Consider the following 27,877-nt stretch of genomic DNA (forward strand, 5'->3'; position numbering starts at 1 on the left):
GATGCTAAGCTACAGGACTGTTTTGCTAGCACAGACTGGAATATGTTCCGGGATTCTTCAGATAGCACTGAGGAGTACACCACATCAGTCACTGGCTTCATCAATAAGTGCATCGATGAAGTGGTCCCCACAATGACTGTACATACATACCATAACCAGAAGCCATGGATTACAGGCAACATCCGCACTGAGCTAAAGGGTAGAGCTGCCACATTCAAAGAGCGGGATTCTAACCCGGACGCTTATAAAAAATCCTGATATGCCCTCCGACGAACCATCAAACAGGCAAAGAGGCAATACAGGACTAAGATTGAATTGTACTACACCGGCTCCGATGCTCGTCGGGGCTTGCAAACTATTACAGACTACAAAGGGAAGCACAGCTGTAAGCTGCCCAGTGACACAAGCCTACCAGACAAGCTAAATCACTTCTATGCTTGCTTCGAGGTAAGCAACACTGAAGAATGCATGAGAGCATCACCTGTTCCGGATGACTATGTGATCATGCTCTCCGTAGCCGATGTGAGTAAGACTTTTAAGCAGGTCAACATTCACAAGGCCGCAGGGCCAGACGGATTACCAGGACACTTACTCAGAGCATGCGCCTACCAACTGGCAAGTGTCTTCACTGACATTTTCAACCTCTCCCTGACTGATTCTGTAATACCAACATGTTTCAAGCAGACCACCATAGTCCCTGTGCCCAAGAACACTAAGATAACCTGCCTAAATGACTACCGACCCGTAGCACTCACGTCTGTAGCCATGAAGTGCTTTGAAAGGCTGGTCATGGCTCACATCATAGCATCATCCCAGAAAACCTAGACCCACTCCAATTTGCATACTTCCCCAACAGATCCATAAATGATGCAATCTCTATTGCACTCCACACTGCAATTCCCACCTGGACAAGAGGAACACCTGCATGAGAATGCTATTCATTGACTACAGCTCAGTGTTGAACACCATAGTGTCCTCAAAGCTCATCACTAAGTTAAGGACCCTGGGACTAAACTCCTCCCACTTCCTGACGGGCCGCTCCCAGGTGGTAAGGGAGGGAAAAAAAAGAGGACTGAGCACGCCCTCATTCTCATCGACGGGGTTGTAGTGGAACAGGTTGAGAGCTTCAAGTTCCTTGGTGTCCACATCTCCAACAAACTATCATGGTCCAAACACACCAAGTAAGTCGTGAAGAGGGCACGACAAAGCCTATTCCCCCTCAGGAGACTGAAAAGATTTGGCATGGATGCTCAGATCCTCAAAAAGTTATACAGCTGCACCATCGAGAGCATCCTGACTGGTTTTATCACTGCCTGGTATGGCAACTGCTCGGCCTCCGACCGCAAGGCGCTACAGAGGGTAGTGCGTATGGCCCAGTACATCACTGGGGCCAAGCTTCCTGCCATCCAGGACCTCTATACCAGGCGGGGTCAGAGGAAGGCCCTCAAAATTGTCAAAGACTCCAGCCACCCTAGTCATAGACTGTTCTCTCTGCTACCACACGGTAAGCTGTACCGGAGCGCCAAGTCTAGGTTCAAAAGGCTTCTTAACAGCTTCTACCCCCAAGCCATAAGACTCCTGAACAGCAAATCATGGCTGCCCGGACTATTTGCATTGTCACCCCACCCCACCCCCTCTTTTACGCTGCTGCTACTCTCTGTTTATTATCTATGCATAGTCACTTTAACTCTACCCACATGTACATATTACCTCAATTACCTCGACTAACCTGTGCCCCGCACATTGACTCTCTACCGGCACTCCCTGTATATAGCCTCCCTACTGTTATTTTATTTTACTGCTGCTCTTTAATGATTTTTTATTTTTATTTTTTACTTATCTATTTTTTACTTAACACTTACTTTTCTTAAAACTGCATTGTTGGTTAAGGGCTTGTAAGAAATAATTTCACTGTAAGGTCTACACCTGTTGTATTCGGCGCATGTGTCAAAAAACATTTGATTTGATTTGATTTTAGGTGTTCAGTCCCAGGATCCTGAGCTTGTTGATGAGCTTGGAGCACACTATGGTGTTGAACGCTGAGCCTCTAGTCAATGAACAGCATTCTTACATAGGTTTTCCTTTTTTCCAGGTGGGTGAGGGCAGTGTGGAGTGCAATAGAGATTGCATCATCGGTGGATCTGTTGGGGAGGTATGCTAATTGAAGTGGGTCCAGGGTTTCTGGGATGATGGTGTTGATGTGAGCCATGACCAGCCTTTCAAAGCATTTCATGGCTATAGATGTGAATGCGGGGCGATAGTCATTTAGACAGGTTACCTTGGCGTTCTTGATCACAGGGACTATGGTGGTCTGCTTGAAACATGTTGGTATTACAGACTCAGTCAGGGACATGTTGAAAATGTCTGTGAAGACACTTGCCAGCTGATCAGCGCATGCACTGTGTACACGTCCTGGTATTCCGTCTGGTCCTGTGCCTTTGTAAATGTTAACCTGGTTAAAGGACTTACATTTGCTACAGACACCGAGATCACACAGTCATCCAGAACAGTTGGTGCTCTCATGCATGGTTCGGTGTTGCTTGCCTTGAAAGCAAGCAAAGAAGGCATTTAGCCCGTCTGGTAGGCTCAAGTTGCTGTGCAGCTTGAGGCTTGGTTTCCCTTTGTAATCCTTGATAGTTTGCAAGCCCTGTCACATCCGTTGAGTGTCAAAGCCGGCTTAGTAGGATTCGATCTTAGTCCTGTAATGACGCTTTTCTGCTTCCTGTAGATCTACTTCAGATTCATTATCATACTATGACATCACAGGGATTCATTATCATACTATGACATCACAGGGATTCATTATCATACTATGGCATCACAGGGATTCATTATCATACTATGGCATCACAGGGATTCATTATCATACTATGGCATCACAGGGATTCATTATCATACTATGGCATCACAGGGATTCATTATCATACTATGGCATCACAGGGATTCATTATCATACTATGGCATCACAGGGATTCATTATCATACTATGGCATCACAGGGATTCATTATCATACTATGACATCACAGGGATTCATTATCATACTATGGCATCACAGGGATTCATTATCATACTATGGCATCACAGGGATTCATTATCATACTATGGCATCACAGGGATTCATTATCATACTATGGCATCACAGGGATTCATTATCATACTATGGCATCACAGGGATTCATAATCATACTATGGGATCACAGGGATTCATTATCATACTATGGCATCACAGGGATGTGGATGGGATTTGGCCTCATTTCTAGTATAAGCGTGATGCCCTCGACCATCAAACCTCTGTCCTCCGTCCTGTCCAACCTTCTCTACCATCAAAACTAGCTGACTCTGTCCTCTCCAACCTTCTGTCTCTTACAAGCTGGCATCAAAGTCAGTAATGAAAAGGATGGTGTGTGTGTTACTGGCCGTGATTGTTTTGGAGTGTGTGTGTGTGTGTGTGCGTGTGTGTGTGTGTGTGTGTGTGTGTGTGTGTGTGTGTGTGTGTGTGTGTGTGTGTGTGTGTGTGTGTGTGTGTGTGTGTGTGTGTGTGTGTGTGTGTGTGTGTGTGTGTGAGGTTGGGGTTTGGACAGGACAGTTCGCGGCCCAGCAGGTAGGTTAGCGGTCCGGCTGGGTGGGTAATGATATTAGATGTGTGTGTGTGTGTGTGTGTGTGTGTGTGTGTGTGTGTGTGTGTACTCGTTTTGGTGACATATGAAGACAATTTTATGACAATTCACCTTCAATGTCAGGACGCTCGGAAATATGAGGACATTTTTGGAGTCCTCATTTTTCCGAGCTCACTACAGTGTTCTAGACGACCATAGAATGCCCCTGAACCAAAAATCTGAAAAGTCTTTAAATGTCACAATCTCATGATTTGAAGTGTGTGTGTGTGTTTACGCTTTTTGCTCACCTGTGAATACGCCACCTAGTGGTCAGTTTTGGAACATTAACACACTTTAAACACACTTTAGTCACGTGACACACTTTAGTCATGTGACACACTTTAGTTACGTGACATATCCTGATTTAGTTTGAGCACACTTTCCAACTATTCAAGATAGATTTACTTGAATACACATAATACATGTCATCATAGTCAACTATAACTAAGCTTTGGATAAAAGCGTCTGCTAAATGGCATATTATTTATTTATTATCATAAAATCCCCCTAAATCCCTCAAATAAAAACATAATTTAGCATCAATTAGCCAGATAAGCTAATGTTAGCAAATTAGCTGAAAGGAATGAAAAGGACTTTTGCCACATGGAAAATTCAGAACTGGAAGAAGTGCAAGAGAAATGAAGGTAATACATTTATTTTTCTTCATTTACAACTAAAGAGATAGTTATTATCTAAGCTGTTCTTACATTTAAGTGTTCTTGACCACAAATGTTACTTAGCACTATCATGTTTTTCCATTTAAAGCCAAAGTGATGATATTGGTTGTTCAGTTCAGATAATGTTATTTGTAGAGTTTACAGTACTATACTTTTATAACAGTATTTATCTTTGAAGGTGTTAAGATTGCTTACTGTGCTTACTGTGAAAAGATTGCTATTGTGATTGCAGTTGCATAAGGTTTGCACTGAATGGTTAGCCTAATAAGCTAACCAGATACTGCATTAGTAAGAACATGAGCACGATATGACTAAAGGCAGACTAATACCATTTGATATATCCTTATTCGATTCAAATCAAGTATTAGTCTTTTCTGTATTTGTCTCGCTGACTTTTTGTCATCTTCCAATGTAGATGTTTTCTAGTTGAGGAGCACATGGGCAATTGAAGAGCATATCAAAACGAAGAGCCAGACTTAGTCCTGAGGCTGAGGCTATTCATTGTATTATTTCTGGAAGTGACAAGCCTTGTATAAAGTGAAATGGATCAATGACTATAAAGGTATGTTATACACACACGCTACACTTATTGGGTCTTACCATATTGGGATGTCATTTGAAACACATTCAAGTCTTACACAAGTGAAAAAATCACTGCGTACCGCTGCATTAGACACATACGGCTTTAACATCCAATTTCAGAAGTTATGTTGTGATTCTTTTGCAAGCAGTTGGGGATGGGGAAAAATATTCAAGATTTATGAACTACACCTCCCAACTTCTATTAGAATGTGTGATATTGGTGGTAATTTCCTTGGCCAGTCGGCAGACCGTTCGTGCTATGTGTGAAAGCCGGTAATGTGATTTAAATTCAAAAATTTTTAAAACATTTGATCATAACAACCCCATCAATAAACGGAATGTAGAAGCATTTAAATGATAAAAATGTACAATACATGTGAATGATGCGTATCAGCGCGTAGAACAAATACGGCACCATTCAAGTTAACAGCGAAAATGCACCGCCGAGTAGACCTACCGACAGAGAATCATGTTCACAACACGAGTGGGTGCGTAATCCCTGCCTGTGTGATTTGGGACTTTTTTGTGTACGCTAATGTCCTTAAATACAAAGTCTGCAATAAAGCGGTCTAAAGCGGGGAGTCAAAGGCAGACTCAGCGGTGCAAGTCGGTGCATCGCAGTGCTAACTGTGCCACTAGATCCTGGTTCGTATCCAGGCTCTGTCGCAGCCGGCCGCGACCCGGGAGACTCATGGGCGGCGCACAATTGGCCCAGCGCGTCCAGGGTAGGGGAGGGAATGGCCGGTAGGGATGTAGCTCAGTTGATAGAGCATGGCGTTTGCAACGCCAGGGTTGTGGGTTCGATTCCCACGGGGGGCCAGTATAAAAAATATATATATGTATTCACTAACTGTAAGTCGCTCTGGATAAGAGCGTCTGCTAAATGACTAAAATGTAAATGTAAATGTAAGTCACTGCAGGTCTAGCGGTGATAACTGCTGGAACCTTACCTGGGATCACATCTCTTTTTGCTTTAACGCCATTGTTTCGGCTTTTCCGTTTTTAGCTGTAGATCTGTCATTAAATCCAACATAAAATACGTCTCCTCGTGATTTCATAGTTTTCAGACAAAATGTATTTTGAATGTTGACACCTTTTTGGGTCCTTACCAGTTTGCACCCCTGCAATGGATATTTCCCCTAAATATTAAATCATACACATTGATAAGCAGGCTAAATGGGTCTGATAAACTGCAATTCATTAACCTAATTTGAACTGTATTACTTGATACTAAGTTCTTAACTTTGTTACATCAGCACGTGGTGTATTTGCCTCAGCACCAATTGAAAAGGGATCATTTGTCCTCGAGTACCGTGGGGAGTTTATATCGCAATATGAACGGGACAAGAGGCAGGGGAAGTATACGGAAAAGCAAAATGCTTTCTTGTTTGATTTTGAATGGAACAATGGCTCATGGTGGTAAGTAAAACCCTATAAGACATCAGTTAATCTCTATATGTTTATATGTTTTGTGGAGAAAACGTAAATCTGTTTCCTTCTTCAATTTTAGCATAGATGCATCCTGCGAAGATGGTTCACTGGGGAGGCTGGTAAATGATGCCCACAGGTCCCCAAATTGCTAAATGAAAAAGATGATAGTCCAATGTAAACCTCATCTTTGCTTGTTTGCTATTGAAAACATCCAAGCAGAGAGTGAAATAACCTATGATAATGGATAATCTCAGTGGCCATGACGTGCTCTGGTAAGTAAATCTGCTTTGATATATTATAATGTATAGGATCTGTCAAATAATTATAAAATATATAAATACATGTCCCTTCTTGCATGTATGTTGTCACCGCTTTATATATATATACAGTTGAAGTCGGAAGTTTACATACACCTTAGCCAAATACATTTAAACTCAGTTTTTCACAATTCCTGACATTTAATCCAAGTAAAAATTCCCTGTTATAGGTCAGTTAGGATCACCACTTTATTTTAAGAATGTGAAATGTCAGAATAATAATAGAGAGAATTATTTATTTCAGCTTTTATTTATTTCATCACATTCCCAGTGGGTCAGAAGTTTACATACACTCAATTAGTATTTGGTAGCGTTGCCTTTAAATTGTTTAACTTGGGTCAAACGTTTCGGGTAGCCTTCCACAAGCTTCCCACAATAAGTTGGGTGAATTTTGGCCGATTCCTCCTGACAGAGCTGGTGTAACTGGAGTCAGGTTTGTAGGCCTCCTTGCTCGCCACACGCTTTTCAGTTCTGCCCACACATTTTCTATAGGATTGAGGTCAGGGCTTTTTGATGGCCACTCCAAAACCTTGACTTTGTTGTCCTTAAGCCATTTTGCCACAACTTTGGAAGTATGCTTGGGGTCATTGTCCATTTGGAAGACCCATTTTCAACCAAGCTTTAACTTCCTGACTGATGTCTTGAGATGTTGCTTCAATATATCCACATAATTTTCCTTCCTCATGATGCCATCTATTTTGTTAAGCGCACCAGTCCCTCCTGCAGCAAAAACAACCCCACAGCATGATGCTGCCACCCCCGTGCTTCACGGTTGGGATGGTGTTCTTCGGCTTGCAAGCCTACCCCTTTTCCTCCAAACATATTGATGGTCATTAAGGCCAAACAGTTCTATTTTTGTTTCATCAGACCAGAGGACATTTCTCCAAAAAGTACGATCTTTGTCCCCATGGGCAGTTGCAAACTGTACTCTGGCTTTTTTATGGCGGTTTTGAAGCAGTGGCTTCTTCCTTGCTGAGCGGCCTTTCAGGTTATGTCGATATAGGACTTGTTTTACTGTGGATATAGATACTTTTGTACCTGTTTCCTCCAGCATCATCACAAGGTCCTTTGCTGTTGTTCTGGGATTGATTTGCACCTTTCGCACCAAAGTACATTCATCTCTAGGAGACAGAACGCATCTCCTTCCTGAGCGGTATGACGGCTTCGTGGTCCCATGGTGTTTATACTTGCGTACTATTGTTTGTAGAGATGAACGTGGTACCTTCAGGCGTTTGGAAATTGCTCCCAAGGATGAACCAGACCATAACAATGGTCATTAAGGCCAAACAGTTCTATTTTTGTTTCATCAGACGAGAGGACATTTCTCCAAAAAGTACGATCTTTGTCCCCATGTGCAGTTGCAAACCACAGTCTGGCTTTTTTTATGGCGGTTTTGAAGCAGTGGCTTCTTCCTTGCTGAGCGGCCTTTCAGGTTATGTCGATATAGGACTTGTTTTACTGTGGATATAGATACTTTTGTACCTGTTTCCTCCAGCATCATCACAAGGTCCTTTGCTGTTGTTCTGGGATTGATTTGCACCTTTCGCACCAAAGTACATTCATCTCTAGGAGACAGAACGCGTCTCCTTCCTGAGCGGTATGACGGCTTCGTGGTCCCATGGTGTTTATACTTGCGTACTATTGTTTGTAGAGATGAACGTGGTACCTTCAGGCATTTGGAAATTGCTCCCAAGGATGAACCAGACTTGTGGAGGTCTACAAATTTTTTTCTGAGGTCTTGGCTGATTTCTTTTGATTTTCCCATGATGTCAAGCAAAGAGGCACTGAGTTTGAAGGTAGGCCTTGAAATAGATCCACAGGTACACCTCTCCAATTGACTCAAATGATGTCAATTAACCTATCAGAAGCTTCTAAAGCCATGACATCATTTTCTGGAATTTTCCAAGCTGTTTAAAGGCACAGTCAACTCAGTGTATGTAAACTTCTGACCCACTGGAATTGTGATACAGTGAATTATAAGTGAAAAAATCTGTCTGTAAACAATTGTTGAAAAAATTACTTGTATCATGCACGAAGTAGATGTCCTAACCAACTTGCCAAAACTATAGTTTGTTAACAAGAAATTTGTGGAGTGGTTGAAAAATGAGTTATAATGACTCCAACCTAAGTGTATGTAAACTACCAACTTCAACTGTATACACTGATTAAATAGAGTATAATACAGAATATTTCTTGTTGTGTTTCGTTGCAGACACCAAGTGACAAGATCCCAGCTCAACCTTCAGCAGACCCAGAAGTGAGACAGAGATCCACTTCATCCTTCCAACAGGTTATTACACATTTATTGTACATCTTTTCTATTTAAATTAAATTGATGTCTCAGTTCATTCCTATATATGAATTAAATGGCTTTTTACTGTATTACAACCAACCTTTTGTGTAAGATGTTCACAAAATCAACATTCCCATAACTTGTTTCGATATCATAGTGTAAACAAAATTAGCCCGACCATTTGACAGAACTAACCGTCCCTCAAAACATAAAATGAATCTTTATTCTCTCTAATGCCTATGTTTTTGTGTTTTTGGGGCAATGTTTTTGCCCATTTAACATATTTCTTATCAATTTGCGTGATTTAATTTATATGGCAGTTGATCCATTTACATTACCCATGGGGACCCATGGGGCGGCGCACAATTGGCTTAGCGTCGTCCAGGGTAGGGGAGGGAATGGCCGGCAGGGATGTAGCTCAGTTGGTGGAGCATGGCGTTTGCAACGCCAGGGTTGTGGGTTTGATTCCCACAGGGGGCCAGTATGAATGAAAAATTATGTATGTACTCACTGACTGTAAGTCGCTCTGGATAAGAGCGTCTGCTAAATGACTAAATGTTAAATGTAAATGTAATTACTTTTAAGGTTGTGAGCGTTCGTTGACAACAAAAGGATAACTCAAAGTCAGGAACCTTGACTCTAGATGTGTTCAGTCGTCAAGTCCTCATTTGGTACTAAGGCTGTTCAAGACGTAAATGTGTTTCAGATGACGTCCCGATATGGTATGACCCAACCAGAGTAGAGTGTGTGTGTTACACGGTCCTCATATTGTTGGTTAGCAGATATTGTACAGTTTTAACCATTTTTATAGAGTCTTGCATAAAAAGCCCAGATCTATATATTAATTATCTTTCCTAACATATGTGGTCAATGCAGCCCTTGACCTCAGCAATGAGTCTCACCCCAAAGGCGATTATGATTGACAGGTGGTAGGAATATATTGTGACTGAACTGAATATGATCATTAGTTTACTAAATAGATATGATCTATATTATAAAACACAATATTTCTGACATGTTATTGTTGTATTTCGTTGCAGACACCAAGTGACAAGATCCCAGCTCAACCTTCAGCAGACCCAGAAGTGAGACAGAGATCCACTTCATCCTTCCAACAGGTTATTACACATTTATTGTAGATCTTTTCTATTTAAATTAAATTGTTGTCTCAGTTCATTCCAATATATGAATTACATGGCTTTTTACTGTATTACAACCAACCTTTTGTGTAAAATGTTCACAATATCAAAATTCCCATAACTTGTTTCGATATCATAGCGTAAACAAAATTAGCCCGACCATTTGACAGAACTAACCGCCCCTCAAAACATAAAATTAATCTTTATTCTCTCTAATGCCTATGTTTTTGTATTTTTGGGGCAATGCTTTTGTCCATTTAACATATTTCTTATCAATTTGCGTGATTTAATTGATATGGCAGTTGATCCATTTACGTTGCTTTTAAGGTGGTGAGCTTTCTTTGACAACAAAAGGATAACTCAAAGTCAGGAACCTTGATTCCAGATGTGTTCTGTCGTCAAGTCCTCGTTTGGTAATTAGGCTGTTCAAGACGTAAATGTGTTTCAGATGACGTCCCGATATGGTATGACCCAACCAGAGTAGAGTGTGTGTGTTACACGGTCATCATATTGTTGGTTAGCAGATATTGTACAGTTTTAACCATTTTTATAGAGTCTTTCATAAAAAGCCCAGATTCATATATTAATTATCTTTCCTAACATCTGTGGTCAATGCAGTCCTTGACCTCAGCAATGAGTCTCACCCCAAAGGCGATTATGATAGACAGGTGGTAGGAATATATTGTGACTGAACTGAGTATGATCATTAGTTTACGAAATAGATATGATCTATATTATAAAACACAATATTTCTGACATGTTATTGTTGTATTTCGTTGCAGACACCAAGTGACAAGATCCCAGCTCAACCTTCAGCAGACCCAGAAGTAAGACAGAGATCCACTTCATCCTTCCAACAGGTTATTACACATTTATTGTAGATATTTTCTATTTAAATTAAATTGTTGTGTCAGTTCATTCCAATATATAAATGACATGGCTTTTTACTGTATTACAACCAACCTTTTGTGTAAAATTTTCACAATATCAAAATTCCCATAACTTCTTTCGATATCATAGCATAAACAAAATTAGCCCGACCATTTGACAGAACTAACCACCCCTCAAAACATAAAATTAATCTTTATTCTCTCTAATGCCTATGTTTTTGTATTTTTGGGGCAATGTTTTTGCACATTTAACATATTTCTTATCAATTTGAGTGATTTAATTGATATGGCAGTTGATCCATTTACATTATTTTTAATGTTGTGAGCTTTCTTTGACAACAAAATGATAACTCAAAGTCAGGAACCTTGATTCCAGATGTGTTCAGTCGTCAAGTCCTCATTTGGTAATTAGGCTGTTCAAGATGTAAATGTGTTTCAGATTACGTCCCGATATGGTATGACCCAACCAGAGTAGAGTGTGTGTGTTACACGGTCCTCATATTGTTGGTTAGCAGATATTGTACAGTTTTAACCATTTTTATAGAGTCTTTCATAAAAAGCCCAGATTCATATATTAATTATCTTTCCTAACATCTGTGGTCAATGCAGCCCTTGACCTCAGCAATGAGTCTCACCCCAAAGGCGATTATGATAGACAGGTGGTAGGAATATATTGTGACTGAACTGAGTATGATCATTAGTTTACGAAATAGATATGATCTATATTATAAAACACAATATTTCTGACATGTTATTGTTGTATTTCATTGCAGACACCAAGTGACAAGATCCCAGCTCAACCTTCAGCAGACCCAGAAGTAAGACAGAGATCCACTTCATCCTTCCAACAGGTTATTACACATTTATTGTAGATCTTTTCTATTTAAATTAAATTGTTGTGTCAGTTCATTCCAATATATAAATGACATGGCTTTTTACTGTTGTCAGCTTCCTGCTTCCCCTGTTTGTCTCCTGGCCTCTAGAGGTCAGCTGTGTTCCCCTTTGCCTTAGTTTTTCCTCATGTGTCCTAATTAGCTTATCTATGTCACCTGTGCCTTGTTTCCCCTTGAGTATTTTAGCTGTGTGTTTTCCCCTTGTTTCTCACTTGGTTATTGCGTCCTGTCTATGTGTCTCCTGCTTTGTCCCACCGTATCAGTCCTAGTAAGTTATTCGAAGTTATCTTTTGTTTGTTTTTCTCCCTCGGGGAGTTGTTTTGTTTTGCCTCCTGTTTTGAACATTAAATCTACTTACCTGGAGTTTTGCCTGGGGTGTTTCATTTGGGTCCTACAACATCTCCTCTGTGGCAAGGGGTAGTACCCCAGCTCTACACATTTGAGACCGGAGTTCTAGCCCGGCTTGTGACAGAATAACCAAGTCAATCATGGACCCAGAAACACTCAGTTCCCAGGACCTGTTGGCGGTGATCATTCGACATGAGGCTTCTTTCCAGCGCCATGAAGCCGTTCTCAGCCGACAAGAGGAGCTGATGGCTAGACATTCTCAACTCCTGGCCGAAATGATGAGTTCCCTTCACCAGCTCTTTGAACGCCTCCTTGGTTCTCCCCCTTCCCCCGGTCACCTCCCAGTGACGACAGGCCTTCTCGGTTGGCGGAGCCCCGACTACCACCTCCCAAGCCCTTTTCTGGGGATCCAAGCTCTTGTCAGGGTTTCCTCACCCAATGCTCCCTCACCTTCGAGCTCCAACCCTCAAGTTTTCCCACAGACCGTTCCAAGATTGCCTACCTCATTACCCTTCTTTCAGACAAGGCGCTCGCCTGGGCCTCTGCGGTGTGGCAGTCCCAGGAGGCCTGTTGTGACTCCCACGCTGCATTTGTAGAAGAGTTCAAGCGGGTGTTCGATCATCCTGTCAGTGGGCGGGAGGCTTCCAAGCGCCTACTGTCTCTCCGTCAGGGCCCCCAAGCACGGCAGATTTTGCCATTGAGTTCCGTACCATAGCAGCAAGGAGCGGATGGAATGATGAAGCGCTGAGGGTCTGCTTTCAGGGAGGGTTATCTGAGCCCCTTCAAGATGAGTTAGCCACCCGTGAACCAGCTGAAGATCTCGAGTCCCTCATAGCCTTGGCCATCCGCCTGGACAATCGTCTAAGAGAGCGGAGAACGGCTCGCCGTCAGGTGTCTCAGTCCCAAGTTCCTCTGAGCAGCTCTGTTTCTCCTGTTTGGACTCCGTCATTCAGAGCGGCCCGGCTCCTGAACTGCCCCAGGATTCCCCGGAGAGCATGCAGTTAGGCCGTTCCAGGCTTTCTTCCAACGAAAGGGAACGTCGCATGAGGGAGCGTCGGTGCCTCTACTGCGGGGTTGCCGGCCACTTCCGCTCCACTTGCCCCGAGCTTTGGGAAACGCCTGTCCCCGCCCCAGCTACAGGAGGGTTGTGATGGGGAAAATTAGAGCTCCTCCTACTAACGCGGTCCTAGCTATTCCAGCCACTCTGTCCTGGGAGGGCCACCAGCATCGGGTCCAGGCTATGATCGATTCCGGTGCCGCAGGTGATTTTATGGATGTAACCTTGGCTAAGGAACTTAAGATCCCTACCCAACTACTTCCTCAACCCCAGGCAGTTACAGCCTTAGATGGCAGACCCTCTGGAACCAGGAAAAGTTACTGAGGCGACTCAGTCCCTGCGACTTACCATCTCTCAACACCAGCAGGAGGAGACCTTCTATCTCATTGACTCTCCCGAGTATCCTATTATCCTGGGTCACCCTTGGCTATGCAGACATAATCCCCAGATCGACTGGCCTACTGGCACCATTCTTAGCTGGGGTCCCACTTGCCAACTCACCTGCATGCTTCAGAGTTCCTCAGCCCCTAGTACCCAGTTTCAAGAGTCTGTTGACGTCTCCCGAGTCCCCAGTGTTTACCATCGGTTCAAAGCAGTGTTCAGCAAGGCCCGGGCTACTGCCTTACCGCCTCATCGCACTTATGACTGTGCCATTGATCTACTCCCTGGGTGCTGCCCTCCTAGAGGTCGGATCTTTTCCTTGTCCTCCCCCGAGCACGCAGCTATGGACACCTACATTAAGGAGTCCTTGGCAGCCCGGCCTCATCTATGCCTCTACTTCCCCGGCTGGGGCGGGCTTCTTTTGTTGAAAAGAAAGACGGGGGTCTGAGGCCTTGTATTGATTACCGGGACTCAACAAGATCACGGTTCGGAATCGATACCCTCTTCCTCTCATGGCCACTGCTTTTGAGCTGCTTCAAGGGGCTTCCATTTTTACTAAGCTGGATCTCCGCAATGCTTACCATCTCGAATGCGGATCCGGCCAGGAGACGAATGGAAGACGGCGTTCAACACGCCCACGGGACACTATGAATATCGGGTGATGCCGTTCGGGCTCACCAATGCCCCCGCAGTATTCCAAGCCCTGATTAATGATGTTCTCCGGGATATGCTTAATCTGTTCGTCTTCGTGTACCTGGACGATATCCTCATCTTCTCGAGGTCACTGAAGGAGCATGAGGGGCATGTTAGCCGGGTTCTCCAGAGGCTCCTTGACAATCACCTCTACGTTAAGCCTGAGAAGTGTGAATTTCATGTTTCTCAGACTCAGTTTCTCGGGTTTATTGTCACCCCGGGCACCTAGAGATGGATCCCAAGAAGGTCAAGGCGGTCCACGATTGGCCCACACCTGCCACGGTCAAGGAGGTTCAACGGTTCATTGGCTTTTCTAACTTCTATCGGAAGTTCATTAAGAATTTCAGCTCGGTGGTAGCCCCCTTGACGACGCTTACAAAGGGAGGAGGGACCAAGATTCACTGGGGGTCCGGAAGCAGCAGGGGCCTTCGAGGATCTCAAGCGCCGTTCACTTCTGCTCCGATTCTGGTGACCCCTGACCCAGAGAGACCTTTCGTGGTGGAGGTGGACGCCTCAGAGGTGGGGGGTGGGAGCCGTCCTGTCTCAGAGGGGGTGCGGATGGGAGATTACACCCTTGTGCCTTCATGTCTCGCCGCCTGTCTGAGGCCGAGCGCAACTACCACGTGGGGATCTAGAGTTGCTTGCGGTTAAACTGGCCTTGGAAGAGTGGCGCCATTGGCTTGAGGGGGCTCAGCACCCTTTCCAGGTTCTCACAGACCACAAGAACCTGGAATATCTCCAACAGGCTAAGCGGATGAACCCTCGGCAAGCACGATGGTCCCTTTTCTTTAATCGATTCCAGTTCATCCTGACTTACCGACCTGGCACCAAGAACGTCAAGCCGGATGCTCTGTCTCGAGTCTATTCTCCCGAGGTACAAGAGAAGCCCTTGGCATCGATTATTCCGAGGTCTAGGATCGTCGCACCTCTTCAGTGGGAACTAGAAAGAGGGGTACGAGAAGCTCTTGCCCATGAGCCCGATCCAGGCGGTGGTCCTGCCGGTCGCCTGTAGTTCCTCTCGGTTCGGGCCCGCGTCTTGCAGTGGGGTCATGAGTCGCCCTTGACATGCCATCCTGGCAGTGCTCGCACACTGGAGTTCCTCCGACGGCGGTTTTGGTGGCCGTCCATCAAGAAGGACGTGCAGGTCTATGTTGAGGCCTGCCCTGTGTGCAACCAGGGAAAGTCGACACGCCAGCGACCCCAGGGACTGCTCCATCCCTTACCTGTTCCTCGAAGGCCATGGTCACACCTTTCTCTGGACTTTGTTACGGGACTTCCTCTATCCCAGGGCAACACCGTCATCCTTGTGGTGGTAGACCGTTTCTCTAAGGCTGCCCGGTTTATTCCCCTGCCCAAGCTGCCTCGGCTAAGGAGACTGCGGAGCTCCTCATGAACCATGTCTTCCGGATATTTGGCATTCCCCTGGACGTGGTCTCTGACCGAGGTCCCCATTCTCGTCCCGGTTTTGGGGGCCTTCTGCAGGCTTATTGGGGCCACAGCCAGCCTATCGTCAGGATTCCATCCAGAGTCTAATGGCCAAACGGAACGGATTAATCAGGATCTGGAGACCACCCTGCGGTGTATGGCGGCCAGTAATCCCACGTCTTGGGCCACCTATATCATTTGGGCTGAATATGCCCACAACACCCTCCAGTCCTCAGCCACCGGATTGTCCCCCTTCGAATGCCAGTTCGGTTACAACCCTCCTTTGTTTCCAGAGGAAGAGGCGCAAGTTGGTGTTCCCTCGGCCCAGCGCTTTGTCCAACGCTGTAGGCGGACCTGGAAGAAGGCCAGGTGTACCCTCCTTCGGACCTCCCAGAGATACCAAAGTCAGGCTAATCGCCACCGCCGGACGGCCCTAGTTTCCGAGCTGGTCAGAGAGTTTGGTTGGCCACTAAGAACTTGCCCCTCCGGGTCGAATCCAAGAAGCTTTCCCAGAGATACATCGGCCCTTTCCGCATTTCTAGAAAGGTTAACCCTGTGTCGTATCGTTTAGTTCTGCCTCGCTCCCTTAGAGTTAACCCCACTTTCCATGTTTCACTCCTTAAACCTGTCTTGTCTTCTCCTTTTGCCCCTCCACACAGACCCCCGCCACCTCCCAGGATCATAGACGGCCAGCCAGCCTACACAGTCCGCCGGATACTGGACTCCCGGAGGGTCCAGAACTCTCTGCAGTATCTGGTGGACTGGGAGGGCTACGGGCCAGAGGAGCGCTCCTGGGTTCCGGCCAGGGACATCCTGGACCCAGGGTTGATCCGAGATTTTCGCACCCTGGGGCCAGGGTGTTCTGGAAGGAACGTCAGGAGTCGTTCCTAGAGGAGGGGGTCCTGTCAGCTTCCTGCTTCCCTGTTTGTCTCCTGGCCTCTAGAGGTCAGCTGTGTTCCCCTTTGCCTTAGTTTTTCCTCATGTGTCCTAATTAGCTTATCTATGTCACCTGTGCCTTGTTTCCCCTTGAGTATTTTAGCTGTGTGTTTTCCCCTTGTTTCTCACTTGGTTATTGCGTCCTGTCTATGTGTCTCCTGCTTTGTCCCACCGTATCAGTCCTAGTAAGTTATTCGAAGTTATCTTTTGTTTGTTTTTCTCCCCTCGGGGAGTTGTTTTGTTTTGCCTCCTGTTTTGAACATTAAATCTACTTACCTGGAGTTTTGCCTGGGGTGTTTCATTTGGGTCCTACAACATCTCCTCTGTGGCAAGGGGTAGTACCCCCAGCTCTACACATTTGAGACCGGAGTTCTAGCCCGGCTTGTGACAACTGTATTACAACCAACCTTTTGTGTAAAATGTTCACAAAATCAACATTCCCATAACTTGTTTCGATATCATAGTGTAAACAAAATTAGCCCGACCATTTGACAAAACTAACCGCCCTCAAAATATACAATTAATCTTTATTCTCTCTAATGCCTATGTTTTTGTATTTTTGGGGCAATGTTTTTGCCCATTTAACATATTTGTTATCAATTTGCGTGATTTAATTTATATGGCAGTTGATCCATTTACATTACTTTTAAGGTTGTGAGCTTTCTTTGACAACAAAATGATAACTCAAAGTCAGGAACCTTGACTCTAGATGTGTTCAGTCGTCAAGTCCTCATTTGGTAATTAGGCTGTTCAAGACGTAATTGCCTTTCAGATTACGTCCCGATATGGTATGACCCAACCAGAGTAGAGTGTGTGTGTTACACGGTCCTCATATTGTTGGTTGGCAGATATTGTACAGTTTTAACAATTTTTATAGAGTTTTACATAAAAAGCCCAGATCCATATATGAATTATCTTTCCTAACATCTGTGGTCAATGCAGCCCTTGACCTCAGCAATGAGTCTCACCCCAAAGGCAAAAATGATAGACAGGTGGTAGGAATATATTGTGACCGAACTGAGTATGATCATTAGTTTACGAAATAGATATGATCTATATTATAAAACACAATATTTCTGACATGTTATTGTTGTATTTCGTTGCAGACACCAAGTGACAAGATCCCAGCTCAACCTTCAGCAGACCCAGAAGTGAGACAGAGATCCACTTCATCCTTCCAACAGGTTATTACATATTTATTGTAGATCTTTTCTATTTAAATTAAATTGTTGTCTCAGTTCATTCCAAAATATGAATTAAATGGCTTTTTTACTGTATTATAACCAACCTTTTGTGTAAAATGTTCACAAAATCAACATTCCCATAACTTGTTTCGATATCTTAGTGTAAACAAAATTAGCCCGACCATTTGACAGAACTAACCGCCCTCAAAATATAAAAATAATCTTTATTCTTTCTAATGCCTATGTTTTTGTATTTTTGGGGCAATGTTTTTGCCCATTTAACATATTTCTTATCAATTTGCATGATTTAATTTATATGGCAGTTGATCCATTTACATTACTTTTAAGGTTGTGAGCTTTCTTTGACAACAAAAGGATAACTCAAAGTCAGGAACCTTGACTCTAGATGTGTTCAGTCGTCATGTCCTCATTTGGTACTAAAGCTGTTCAAGACGTAAATGTGTTTCAGATGACGTCCCGATATGGTATGACCCAACCAGAGTAGAGTGTGTGTGTTACACGGTCCTCATATTGTTGGTTGGCAGATATTGTACAGTTTTAACAATTTTTATAGAGTTTTACATAAAAAGCCCAGATCCACATATGAATTATCTTTCCTAACATCTGTGGTCAATGCAGCCCTTGACCTCAGCAATGAGTCTCACCCCAAAGGCGATTATGATAGACAGGTGGTAGGAATATATTGTGACTGAACTGAGTATGATCATTAGTTTACTAAATAGATATGATCTATATTATAAAACACAATATTTCTGACATGTTATTGTTGTATTTCGTTGCAGACACCAAGTGACAAGATCCCAGCTCAACCTTCAGCAGACCCAGAAGTGAGACAGAGATCCACTTCATCCTTCCAACAGGTTATTACATATTTATTGTAGATCTTTTCTATTTAAATTAAATTGTTGTCTCAGTTCATTACAAAATATGAATTAAATGGCTTTTTACTGTATTATAACCAACCTTTTGTGTAAAATGTTCACAAAATCAACATTCCCATAACTTGTTTCGATATCTTAGTGTAAACAAAATCAGCCCGACCATTTGACAGAACTAACCGCCCCTCAAAATATAAAAATAATCTTTATTCTCTCTAATGCCTATGTTTTTGTATTTTTGGGGCAATGTTTTTGCCCATTTAACATATTTCTTATCAATTTGCGTGATTTAATTTATATGGCAGTTGATCCATTTACATTACTTTTAAGGTTGTGAGCTTTCTTTGACAACAAAATGATAACTCAAAGTCAGGAACCTTGACTCTAGATGTGTTCAGTCGTCAAGTCCTCATTTGGTAATTAGGCTGTTCAAGACGTAATTGCCTTTCAGATTACGTCCCGATATGGTATGACCCAACCAGAGTAGAGTGTGTGTGTTACACGGTCCTCATATTGTTGGTTGGCAGATATTGTACAGTTTTAACAATTTTTATAGAGTTTTACATAAAAAGCCCAGATCCACATATGAATTATCTTTCCTAACATCTGTGGTCAATGCAGCCCTTGACCTCAGCAATGAGTCTCACCCCAAAGGCAAAAATGATAGACAGGTGGTAGGAATATATTGTGACCGAACTGAGTATGATCATTAGTTTACGAAATAGATATGATCTATATTATAAAACACAATATTTCTGACATGTTATTGTTGTATTTCGTTGCAGACACCAAGTGACAAGATCCCAGCTCAACCTTCAGCAGACCCAGAAGTGAGACAGAGATCCACTTCATCCTTCCAACAGGTTATTACACATTTATTGTAGATCTTTTCTATTTAAATTAAATTGTTGTCTCAGTTCATTCCAATATATAAATGACATGGCTTTTTACTGTATTACAACCAACCTTTTGTGTAAAATGTTCACAATATCAAAATTCCCATAACTTGTTTCGATATCATAGCATAAACAAAATTAGCCCGACCATTTGACAGAACTAACCGCCCTCAAAATATAAAATTAATCTTTATTCTCTCTAATGCCTATGTTTTTGTATTTTTGGGGCAATGTTTTTGCCCATTTAACATATTTCTTATCAATTTGCGTGATTTAATTTATATGGCAGTTGATCCATTTACATTACTTTTAAGGTTGTGAGCTTTCTTTGACAACAAAAGGATAACTCAAAGTCAGGAACCTTGACTCTAGATGTGTTCAGTCGTCATGTCCTCATTTGGTACTAAGGCTGTTCAAGACTTAAATGTGTTTCAGATGACGTCCCGATATGGTATGACCCAACCAGAGTAGAGTGTGTGTGTTACACGGTCCTCATATTGTTGGTTGGCAGATATTGTACAGTTTTAACAATTTTTATAGAGTTTTACATAAAAAGCCCAGATCCACATATGAATTATCTTTCATTTACATTACATTTACATTTTAGTCATTTAGCAGACGCTCTTATCCAGAGCGACTTACAGTTAGTGAGTACATACATAATTTTTTTTATACTGGCCCCCCATGGGAATCGAACCCACAATCCTGGCATTGCAAACGCCATGCTCTACCAATTGAGCTACATCCCTGCCGGTCATTTCCTCCCCTACCCTGGACGACGCTGAACCAATTGTGCGCCGCCCCATGGGTCTCTTCCTAACATCTGTGGTCAATGCAGCCCTTGACCTCAGCAATGAGTCTCACCCCAAAGGCGATTATGATAGACAGGTGGTAGGAATATATTGTGACTGAAATGAGTATGATCATTAGTTTACTGAATAGATATGATCTATATTATAAAACACAATATTTCTGACATGTTATTGTTGTATTTCGTTGCAGACACCAAGTGACAAGATCCCAGCTCAACCTTCAGCAGACCCAGAAGTGAGACAGAGATCCACTTCATCCTTCCAACAGGTTATTACACATTTATTGTAGATCTTTTCTATTTAAATTAAATTGTTGTCTCAGTTCATTCCAATATATAAATTACATGGCTTTTTACTGTATTACAACCAACCTTTTGTGTAAAATGTTCACAATATCAAAATTCCCATAACTTGTTTCGATATCATAGCATAAGCAAAATTAGCCTGACCATTTGACACAACTAACCGCCCCTCAAAACATAAAATTAATCTTTATTCTCTCTAATGCCTATGTTTTTGTATTTTTGGGGCAATGTTTTTGTCCATTTAACATATTTCTTATCAATTTGCGTGATTTAATTGATATGGCAGTTGATCCATTTACGTTACTTTTAAGGTGGTGAGCTTTCTTTGACAACAAAAGGATAACTCAAAGTCAGGAACCTTGATTCCAAATGTGTTCAGTCGTCAAGTCCTCATTTGGTAATTAGGCTGTTCAAGACGTAAATGTGTTTCAGATTACGTCCCGATATGGTATGACCCAACCAGAGTAGAGTGTGTGTGTTACACGGTCCTCATATTGTTGGTTAGCAGATATTGCACAGCTTTATCCATTTTTATAGAGTCTTGGATAAAAAGCCCAGATCCATATATGAATTATCTTTCCTAACATCTGTGGTCAATGCAGCCCTTGACCTCAGCAATGAGTCTCACCCCAAAGGCGATTATGATAGACAGGTGGTAGGAATATATTGTGACTGAACTGAATATGATCATTAGTTTACTAAATAGATATGATCTATATTATAAAACACAATATTTCTGACATGTTATTGTTGTATTTCGTTGCAGACACCAAGTGACAAGATCCCAGCTCAACCTTCAGCAGACCCAGAAGTGAGACAGAGATCCACTTCATCCTTCCAACAGGTTATTACACATTTATTGTAGATCTTTTCTATTTAAATTAAATTGTTGTCTCAGTTCATTCCAAAATATGAATTAAATGGCTTTTTACTGTATTACAACCAACCTTTTGTGTAAAATGTTCACAATATCAAAATTCCCATAACTTCTTTCGATATCATAGCATAAACAAAATTAGCCCGACCATTTGACAGAACTAACCGCCCCTCAAAACATAAAATTAATCTTTATTCTCTCTAATGCCTATGTTTTTGTATTTTTGGGGCAATGTTTTTGCCCATTTAACATATTTCTTATCAATTTGCGTGATTTAATTCATATGGCAGTTGATCCATTTACATTACTTTTAAGGTTGTGAGCTTTCTTTGACAACAAAATGATAACTCAAAGTCAGGAACCTTGATTCCAGATGTGTTCAGTCGTCAAGTCCTCATTTGGTAATTAGGCTGTTCAAGACGTAAATGTGTTTCAGATTACGTCCCGATATGGTATGACCCAACCAGAGTAGAGTGTGTGTGTTACACGGTCCTCATATTGTTGGTTAGCAGATATTGTACAGTTTTAACCATTTTTATAGAGTATTGCATAAAAAGCCCAGATCCATATATTAATTATCTTTCCTAACATCTGTGGTCAATGCAGCCCTTGACCTCAGCAATGAGTCTCACCCCAAAGGCGATTATGATAGACAGGTGGTAGGAATATATTGTGACTGAACTTTAATATGATCATTAGTTTACTAAATAGATATGATCTATATTATAAAACACAATATTTCTGACATGTTATTGTTGTATTTCGTTGCAGACACCAAGTGACAAGATCCCAGCTCAACCTTCAGCAGACCCAGAAGTGAGACAGAGATCCACTTCATCCTTCCAACAGGTTATTACACATTTATTGTAGATCTTTTCTATTTAAATTAAATTGTTGTCTCAGTTCATTCCAAAATATGAATTAAATGGCTTTTTACTGTATTACAACCAACCTTTTTGTGTAAAATGTTCACAAAATCAACATTCCCATAACTTGTTTTCGATATCATAACGTAAACAAAATTAGCCCGACCATTTGACAGAACTAACCGCCCCTCAAAACATAAAATTAATCTTTATTCTCTCTAATGCCTATGTTTTTGTATTTTTTGGGGGCAATGTTTTTGCCCATTTAACATATTTCTTATCAATTTGCGTGATTTAATTTATATGGCAGTTGATCCATTTACATTACTTTTAAGGTTGTGAGCTTTCTTTGACAACAAAAGGATAACTCAAAGTCAGGAACCTTGACTCTAGATGTGTTCAGTCGTCAAGTCCTCATTTGGTACTAAGGCTGTTCAAGACGTAAATGTGTTTCAGATGACGTCCCGATATGGTATGACCCAACCAGAGTAGAGTGTGTGTGTTACACGGTCCTCATATTGTTGGTTAGCAGATATTGTACAGTTTTAACCATTTCTATAGAGTCTTGCTTAAAAACCCCAGATCCACATATTCATTTTTTCATTTATATGTCATCTATAAAACAGTATTGTCAATTTCTTAACCCAAATTATTTTCACATACAGTATAATGTATAATATCCTAATTTACTGTTACGGTACTGTGTTCTTCATAATTTCATTCAAGGCAAGCAAGTCCAGTGGAATTGTACCCTTCCAGTGTCCTATTGCAAAGCAGGTAAGAAAGCTGCATTCTTGTCATTAGATAAAATAGTTCATGTTCTTTGTTAACACATTGTGGTATTTTGATGTGAGGAAACATTGTAGAAATTTGTACAGCTTAGAAAAAACGCCATCTGCAAAATCTGAGGCGCCGTCATGATCGTTGTGAGGATCGTTATGAGAAGAGATAGCTGAGAGACAGAGGTCTTTCAATCAGTTTACTAGAATACATTTTTCTGTGAGTATGTAGGTGTTATGCACAATGTGATGGTACTGTAGGGAGTATGATACCCTAGGTATTAATACATGTATAAAGTTATTGACAGAATTAGATGCTTTTTTTTCTCCATTTTCCTTCAGACCTTGATGAATCTTCGGATGCTGCAGACTATCTTCCAGTCTCATGTGGCAATTCCTCGGATGCTTCTATTATAAGTACTACAAGTTCTTGTAGTAAGGAATATAAAACCACAGAAAAGAATCTCCACCACAAATTGTCAGAGAACACACCATTAGGGAATGTTACAGCACACAGTGGGGATAGTACCACCAGTTCAGAGAAGCCAAGAACATTAAGTTATTCAAAGATGCGCAGCAATCCTTGTACTTCAGTAATAAGCTGCAGTGCCAATTCATCAGAGAACACATCACACCAGAAAAGCTCCATAAATGTCACACCTTTGTCAATAACAGCAAAAGGAAGCAAGTACAACAAGAAGCAATTTTGTCTTTATTGTAAAAAGGCCAATTATAAATTGGCAAGACACCTCGAATCCATCCACAGTGAAAAGCCTGATGTTGCAATGGCTTTCAGTTTTAATAAAGGATCCCGCAAAAGAAGAGAGTTGTTACGCTCTCTTAAGAAGAGATGAAACTTTGACCATAATACTGAAGTGGCAAGCTGTGGCACTGGAGAGATGGTTGCCTGTAAAAGACCTAGTAATGCAAAACCATCTGATGACTACCGTCACTGCAAATTTTGCGAAGGACTGTAGTCAAGAAATTCCCTATGGAGACATGTGAGAAACTGCCCGAAAAAGTCTGTTGAGGGAGAGCCTCAAGTTGGGCGAAAACGGATTCAACTGCACTTACCAAGACCTGACTCAGTTAAGGAAACTGTTTGGAAGATTGCTTGTGAAATGAACCAGGATGACGTTTCCTCGGTTGTAAGGAGTGAAACTGAATTCCTTTGTATCGGCGAGTCACTGTTGAATTCCAGGAAACCATATGAGAGAAGGAATGACTACATACGGCAAAAAAATTAGAGAGATGGCAAGACTATTGATAACGGCAAGGGCTATAACACCTTTGAAGAGCACCGAAGTCCTTGTTATGCCCTGTAACTTTCCCCATGTGATACAGGCAGTAAGATATGTTGCTGGTTATGATGTCGAAAAGCAACTCGTATAAAATCCCATCATTGGCTTTGAAATTGGGACACAGTTTAGCCAAAGTTGCAGGCATTATTCAATGCAATGCCATCATTGCAAATCGCCCTGCTGTTGCAGAGTCTGCAAAGCAATTTGCCACTTTACATCAGAAAAAGTGGACAGAGTCCATTTCAGCTGCCGCATTGGGTACACTTCAACAAGCCAAATGGAATAAACCACAGGTTTTACCCTTTACAGAGGATGTGTCGGTGCTGCACACGTTTCTTGCTACTGAGCGTGCTAAGTGTATGAAGGACCTTGAGGAAGAACCCAACAGCAAAAGCTTTGGAAATCTTGCTAAAGTGACTTTGACGCAGGTAGTACTATTTAACAGGAGGGAAGGGGAAGTTTCAAAAATGGAGCTTCAGTCTTTCACATCCAGGGATCTTACGGAGCTGAATCCAGACATTGTGAGGGGCCTTACTGACTTCGAGAGGAAGCTTGCAGAGCACTTTGAGAGAGTTGAGATTTGAGGTAAAAGGTCAAGAAAGGTTCCAGTGCTTCTAACCCCTGACATGATCACTGCTATGGACCTCCTCTTGATAAGCAGAAAAGAGTGTCAAGTCCACAAAGAAAATGTGTACATGTTTGCACGGCCATGTGTCCTTTCCCATTACAGAGGCTCCGACTGCTTTCGCAAGTATGCAAACAATGTGGTGCAAAGAACCCAGAGGCACTCACCTCAACAAGATTGCGGAAACAAGTCGCCACTTTGTCCACACTACTAAACCTCAAAGAAAATGAAATGGATCAACTTGCCACCTTTCTAGGACATGACATCCGTGTCCATAGAGAATTCTATCGGCTTCCAGAGAGTACCCTGCAGCTCGCAAAAGTCAGCAAACTGTTGATAGCAATCGAAAAAGGAAGACTGCCTTACCTGCAGGGGAAAGGGCTGGATGACATTGAGGTCAATCCTGAAGGTAACATTTTGTTTGAAATATAGTTTTTAGCCACTTCAAATATAACTATTATAAGTGTTGTTAGTCCTTAATTTAAATAATTGGCCGTAAATGTTTTTTACCCAACCAGATGAAGTAGAAATGAGTGATGATGATTCCAGTGAAGAAACCATTGCTGACCTACATCAATGCAAAGGTATCCTGACTTGCATATATGTGGTAATATCTTTAAGTTATGTCACATAAATGCACATTTCTGTGGGGATTATCGAAATGATCCTCTATCTGTTTTTAAACAATCACATTGGTGGTGATAAGTAATTCCACATTTATGGATTTGCAATCAGTTTATGTTTATATCTCAAATATCAGTTAATATCTAATGTAGAATTGCATATTGCCTGACATTGAGGTTGTTTACAGTGAATAATACAAGCAAGCAAACGTATTGTCATGAAGCTCATAGAACATAAATACATTCATTATTACTTTGCAAAGGCTCAACAACAGAGACTTCTAGGGACCAGACACTTCTGAGGCAAACACCAGAGTCAACCACCCTGGACAACATGAAGGGCACTCCTGAGTCAACCACCTTGGATAACGTACACATGAGCAACACACAACCAAGACATGGTAAAATAGTCACATCCCAAGCATCCTCAAAGTGCTCCAAAGGAAAGCAAGGTTAGTAAGCATTTTGTATTCACATGTATTGATAACATCATATATAACTACTAACTAGAATGCTTTGTATCATATCCTCCATTTGTCACTTTAGCAGAGCTCATTGTTAATCAGTTGTATTTTGTTTCCATTTATGAAAGCTGTGAAGGTGAGAAGCAAGTGGACAGGTGATGAAGTGAAAGCTGTTGAGTGGCATTTGCTTAATTTCATAACAAGCTGCAGAATACCAGGTGAAAAGGACTGTGACTCCTGCCTCCAAGCAGAGCCAGTAGCTCTGAAAGACAGAGACTGGGGTTGCTATCAAATACTACATCCACAACAGAAATGTAGCATTAAAAAGGAAGATGAATAGATAGAACTAGAGCATGCCAACTGTAGCTCAGGTACCATTCAATTCCAATTTCAATCAGCTTCTCCTCAGATAGTGTTAATATCTCTGGGTTTCATGTTCATATTATTTTATTTTCCTTAAATGATTTATATTGTTGGTTCTTGTACAAACATGCCACATAGGCTCGACTGTAGATCCCACATGTTTGTATGTTTATGTATAATTGAGGGCTATTAATGAGCATATGTTTGCCACTAATGGTCACATTTTTTTGGGATAACAGTTGATGATATAGGTTAATACTCTGCTCTCATTGACAGGGAAAAGAGATAAACAGTACTTAAAGGGATTGTTATTGTTCCCAAGTTTTCAGAAGCACTTTGTTCTTAACCACAAGTTGTTGAATGTGGCAAGGTGTTTAAATTACTGTTAAACTATTACCATTTCAATGGGTGCTTGTAACAGGCCTTGTGTATGGTAACATGCACTATGTAACTATGATGTAAATCCCTATGTTATTTAGACAGGTTAGCTGAATGTACACTGTCATGTTTCATAGAAGCTGGATGCTTTAATAGAGAGTTTCTCATTCATTTCAAACATGCCATTTCTACTGCCTTGTGCATAGCAGGGAAGGAGGCAAAGTGTAGGTGGTCTATTCTGGGTGTTCAATTGATTTGTTAATTTGTATATTTTCGCTGGCACTCAATAAAAGTAAGGCATAAAGTGTTCCCTCTTTTTTTACATGAATATTGACTGCAAATGTATTGTTATAAATAACAATAATACGACTTAAACAGTAGACTGAGAATATATTATATTTATGAGCTATGTGAACATGGATAGGTATTTCTGTTGAAGGTTACCTATCTGGTGAGCATGATTATTATAATAATTTTTTTAAAGCTTTAGTTAAGTATTGTACACCTATGATTCTTATGCAGACATTTCAACATGTAACCGGAACCACGTTCAAATACAGACCCTATTTACAGGTTCTTCATAAGTCACATAAACCTGAAAATCAGTGTGTATCTATGGGCTGCTGTTGCTATGGGCCTTATATGTCACATGAACCCGAAAAAGTCCTCATATATACTATTAAAATCAGGTCTGAACAAAATATAGCCCTAGACAAAATCTCAACAGATGGATGTATTCCTAGAATCATGGGACCAAACTATTCTGATTCCCAGGTCTCTTGGACC

General features: G+C 41.7%; 1 protein-coding gene and 2 long non-coding RNA genes across 5 annotated transcripts; all 3 read left to right on the plus strand.

Moving 5' to 3' along the window:
* Positions 1-3,650: 3,650 nt before the first annotated feature.
* LOC121566167 lies at positions 3,651-8,916 on the plus strand. Its single transcript, XR_006658088.1, has 4 exons — positions 3,651-4,896; positions 6,173-6,335; positions 6,427-6,619; positions 8,877-8,916. It is a non-coding gene; the product is annotated as an uncharacterized LOC121566167 (long non-coding RNA).
* A 13,592-nt stretch (positions 8,917-22,508) lies between these two features.
* LOC123483144 lies at positions 22,509-24,709 on the plus strand. The gene is made up of 3 exons (XR_006658091.1): positions 22,509-22,541; positions 23,285-23,335; positions 23,680-24,709. It is a non-coding gene; the product is annotated as an uncharacterized LOC123483144 (long non-coding RNA).
* A 3-nt stretch (positions 24,710-24,712) lies between these two features.
* Positions 24,713-27,400, plus strand: LOC123483143. Of its 3 annotated transcripts, none has more exons than XR_006658089.1 (4): positions 24,713-25,672; positions 25,788-25,847; positions 26,150-26,338; positions 26,479-27,400. XR_006658089.1 is itself a non-coding variant. In XM_045212651.1 (4 exons), the coding sequence occupies exons 1-4, from the start codon at positions 25,348-25,350 to the stop codon at positions 26,688-26,690; spliced, it is 792 nt and encodes a 263-aa protein (XP_045068586.1). In that variant the 5' UTR covers positions 24,713-25,347; the 3' UTR covers positions 26,691-27,400. The 3 variants fall into 3 exon arrangements, 1 of the variants encoding a protein (XP_045068586.1); XR_006658090.1 differs by having other exon boundaries at positions 25,791-25,847; XM_045212651.1 differs by having other exon boundaries at positions 25,782-25,847.
* Positions 27,401-27,877: the final 477 nt, after the last annotated feature.

The sequence above is a fragment of the Coregonus clupeaformis genome, unplaced genomic scaffold, assembly GCF_020615455.1.
Source record: "Coregonus clupeaformis isolate EN_2021a unplaced genomic scaffold, ASM2061545v1 scaf0036, whole genome shotgun sequence".
In the NCBI taxonomy this organism is placed as follows: domain Eukaryota; kingdom Metazoa; phylum Chordata; class Actinopteri; order Salmoniformes; family Salmonidae; genus Coregonus; species Coregonus clupeaformis.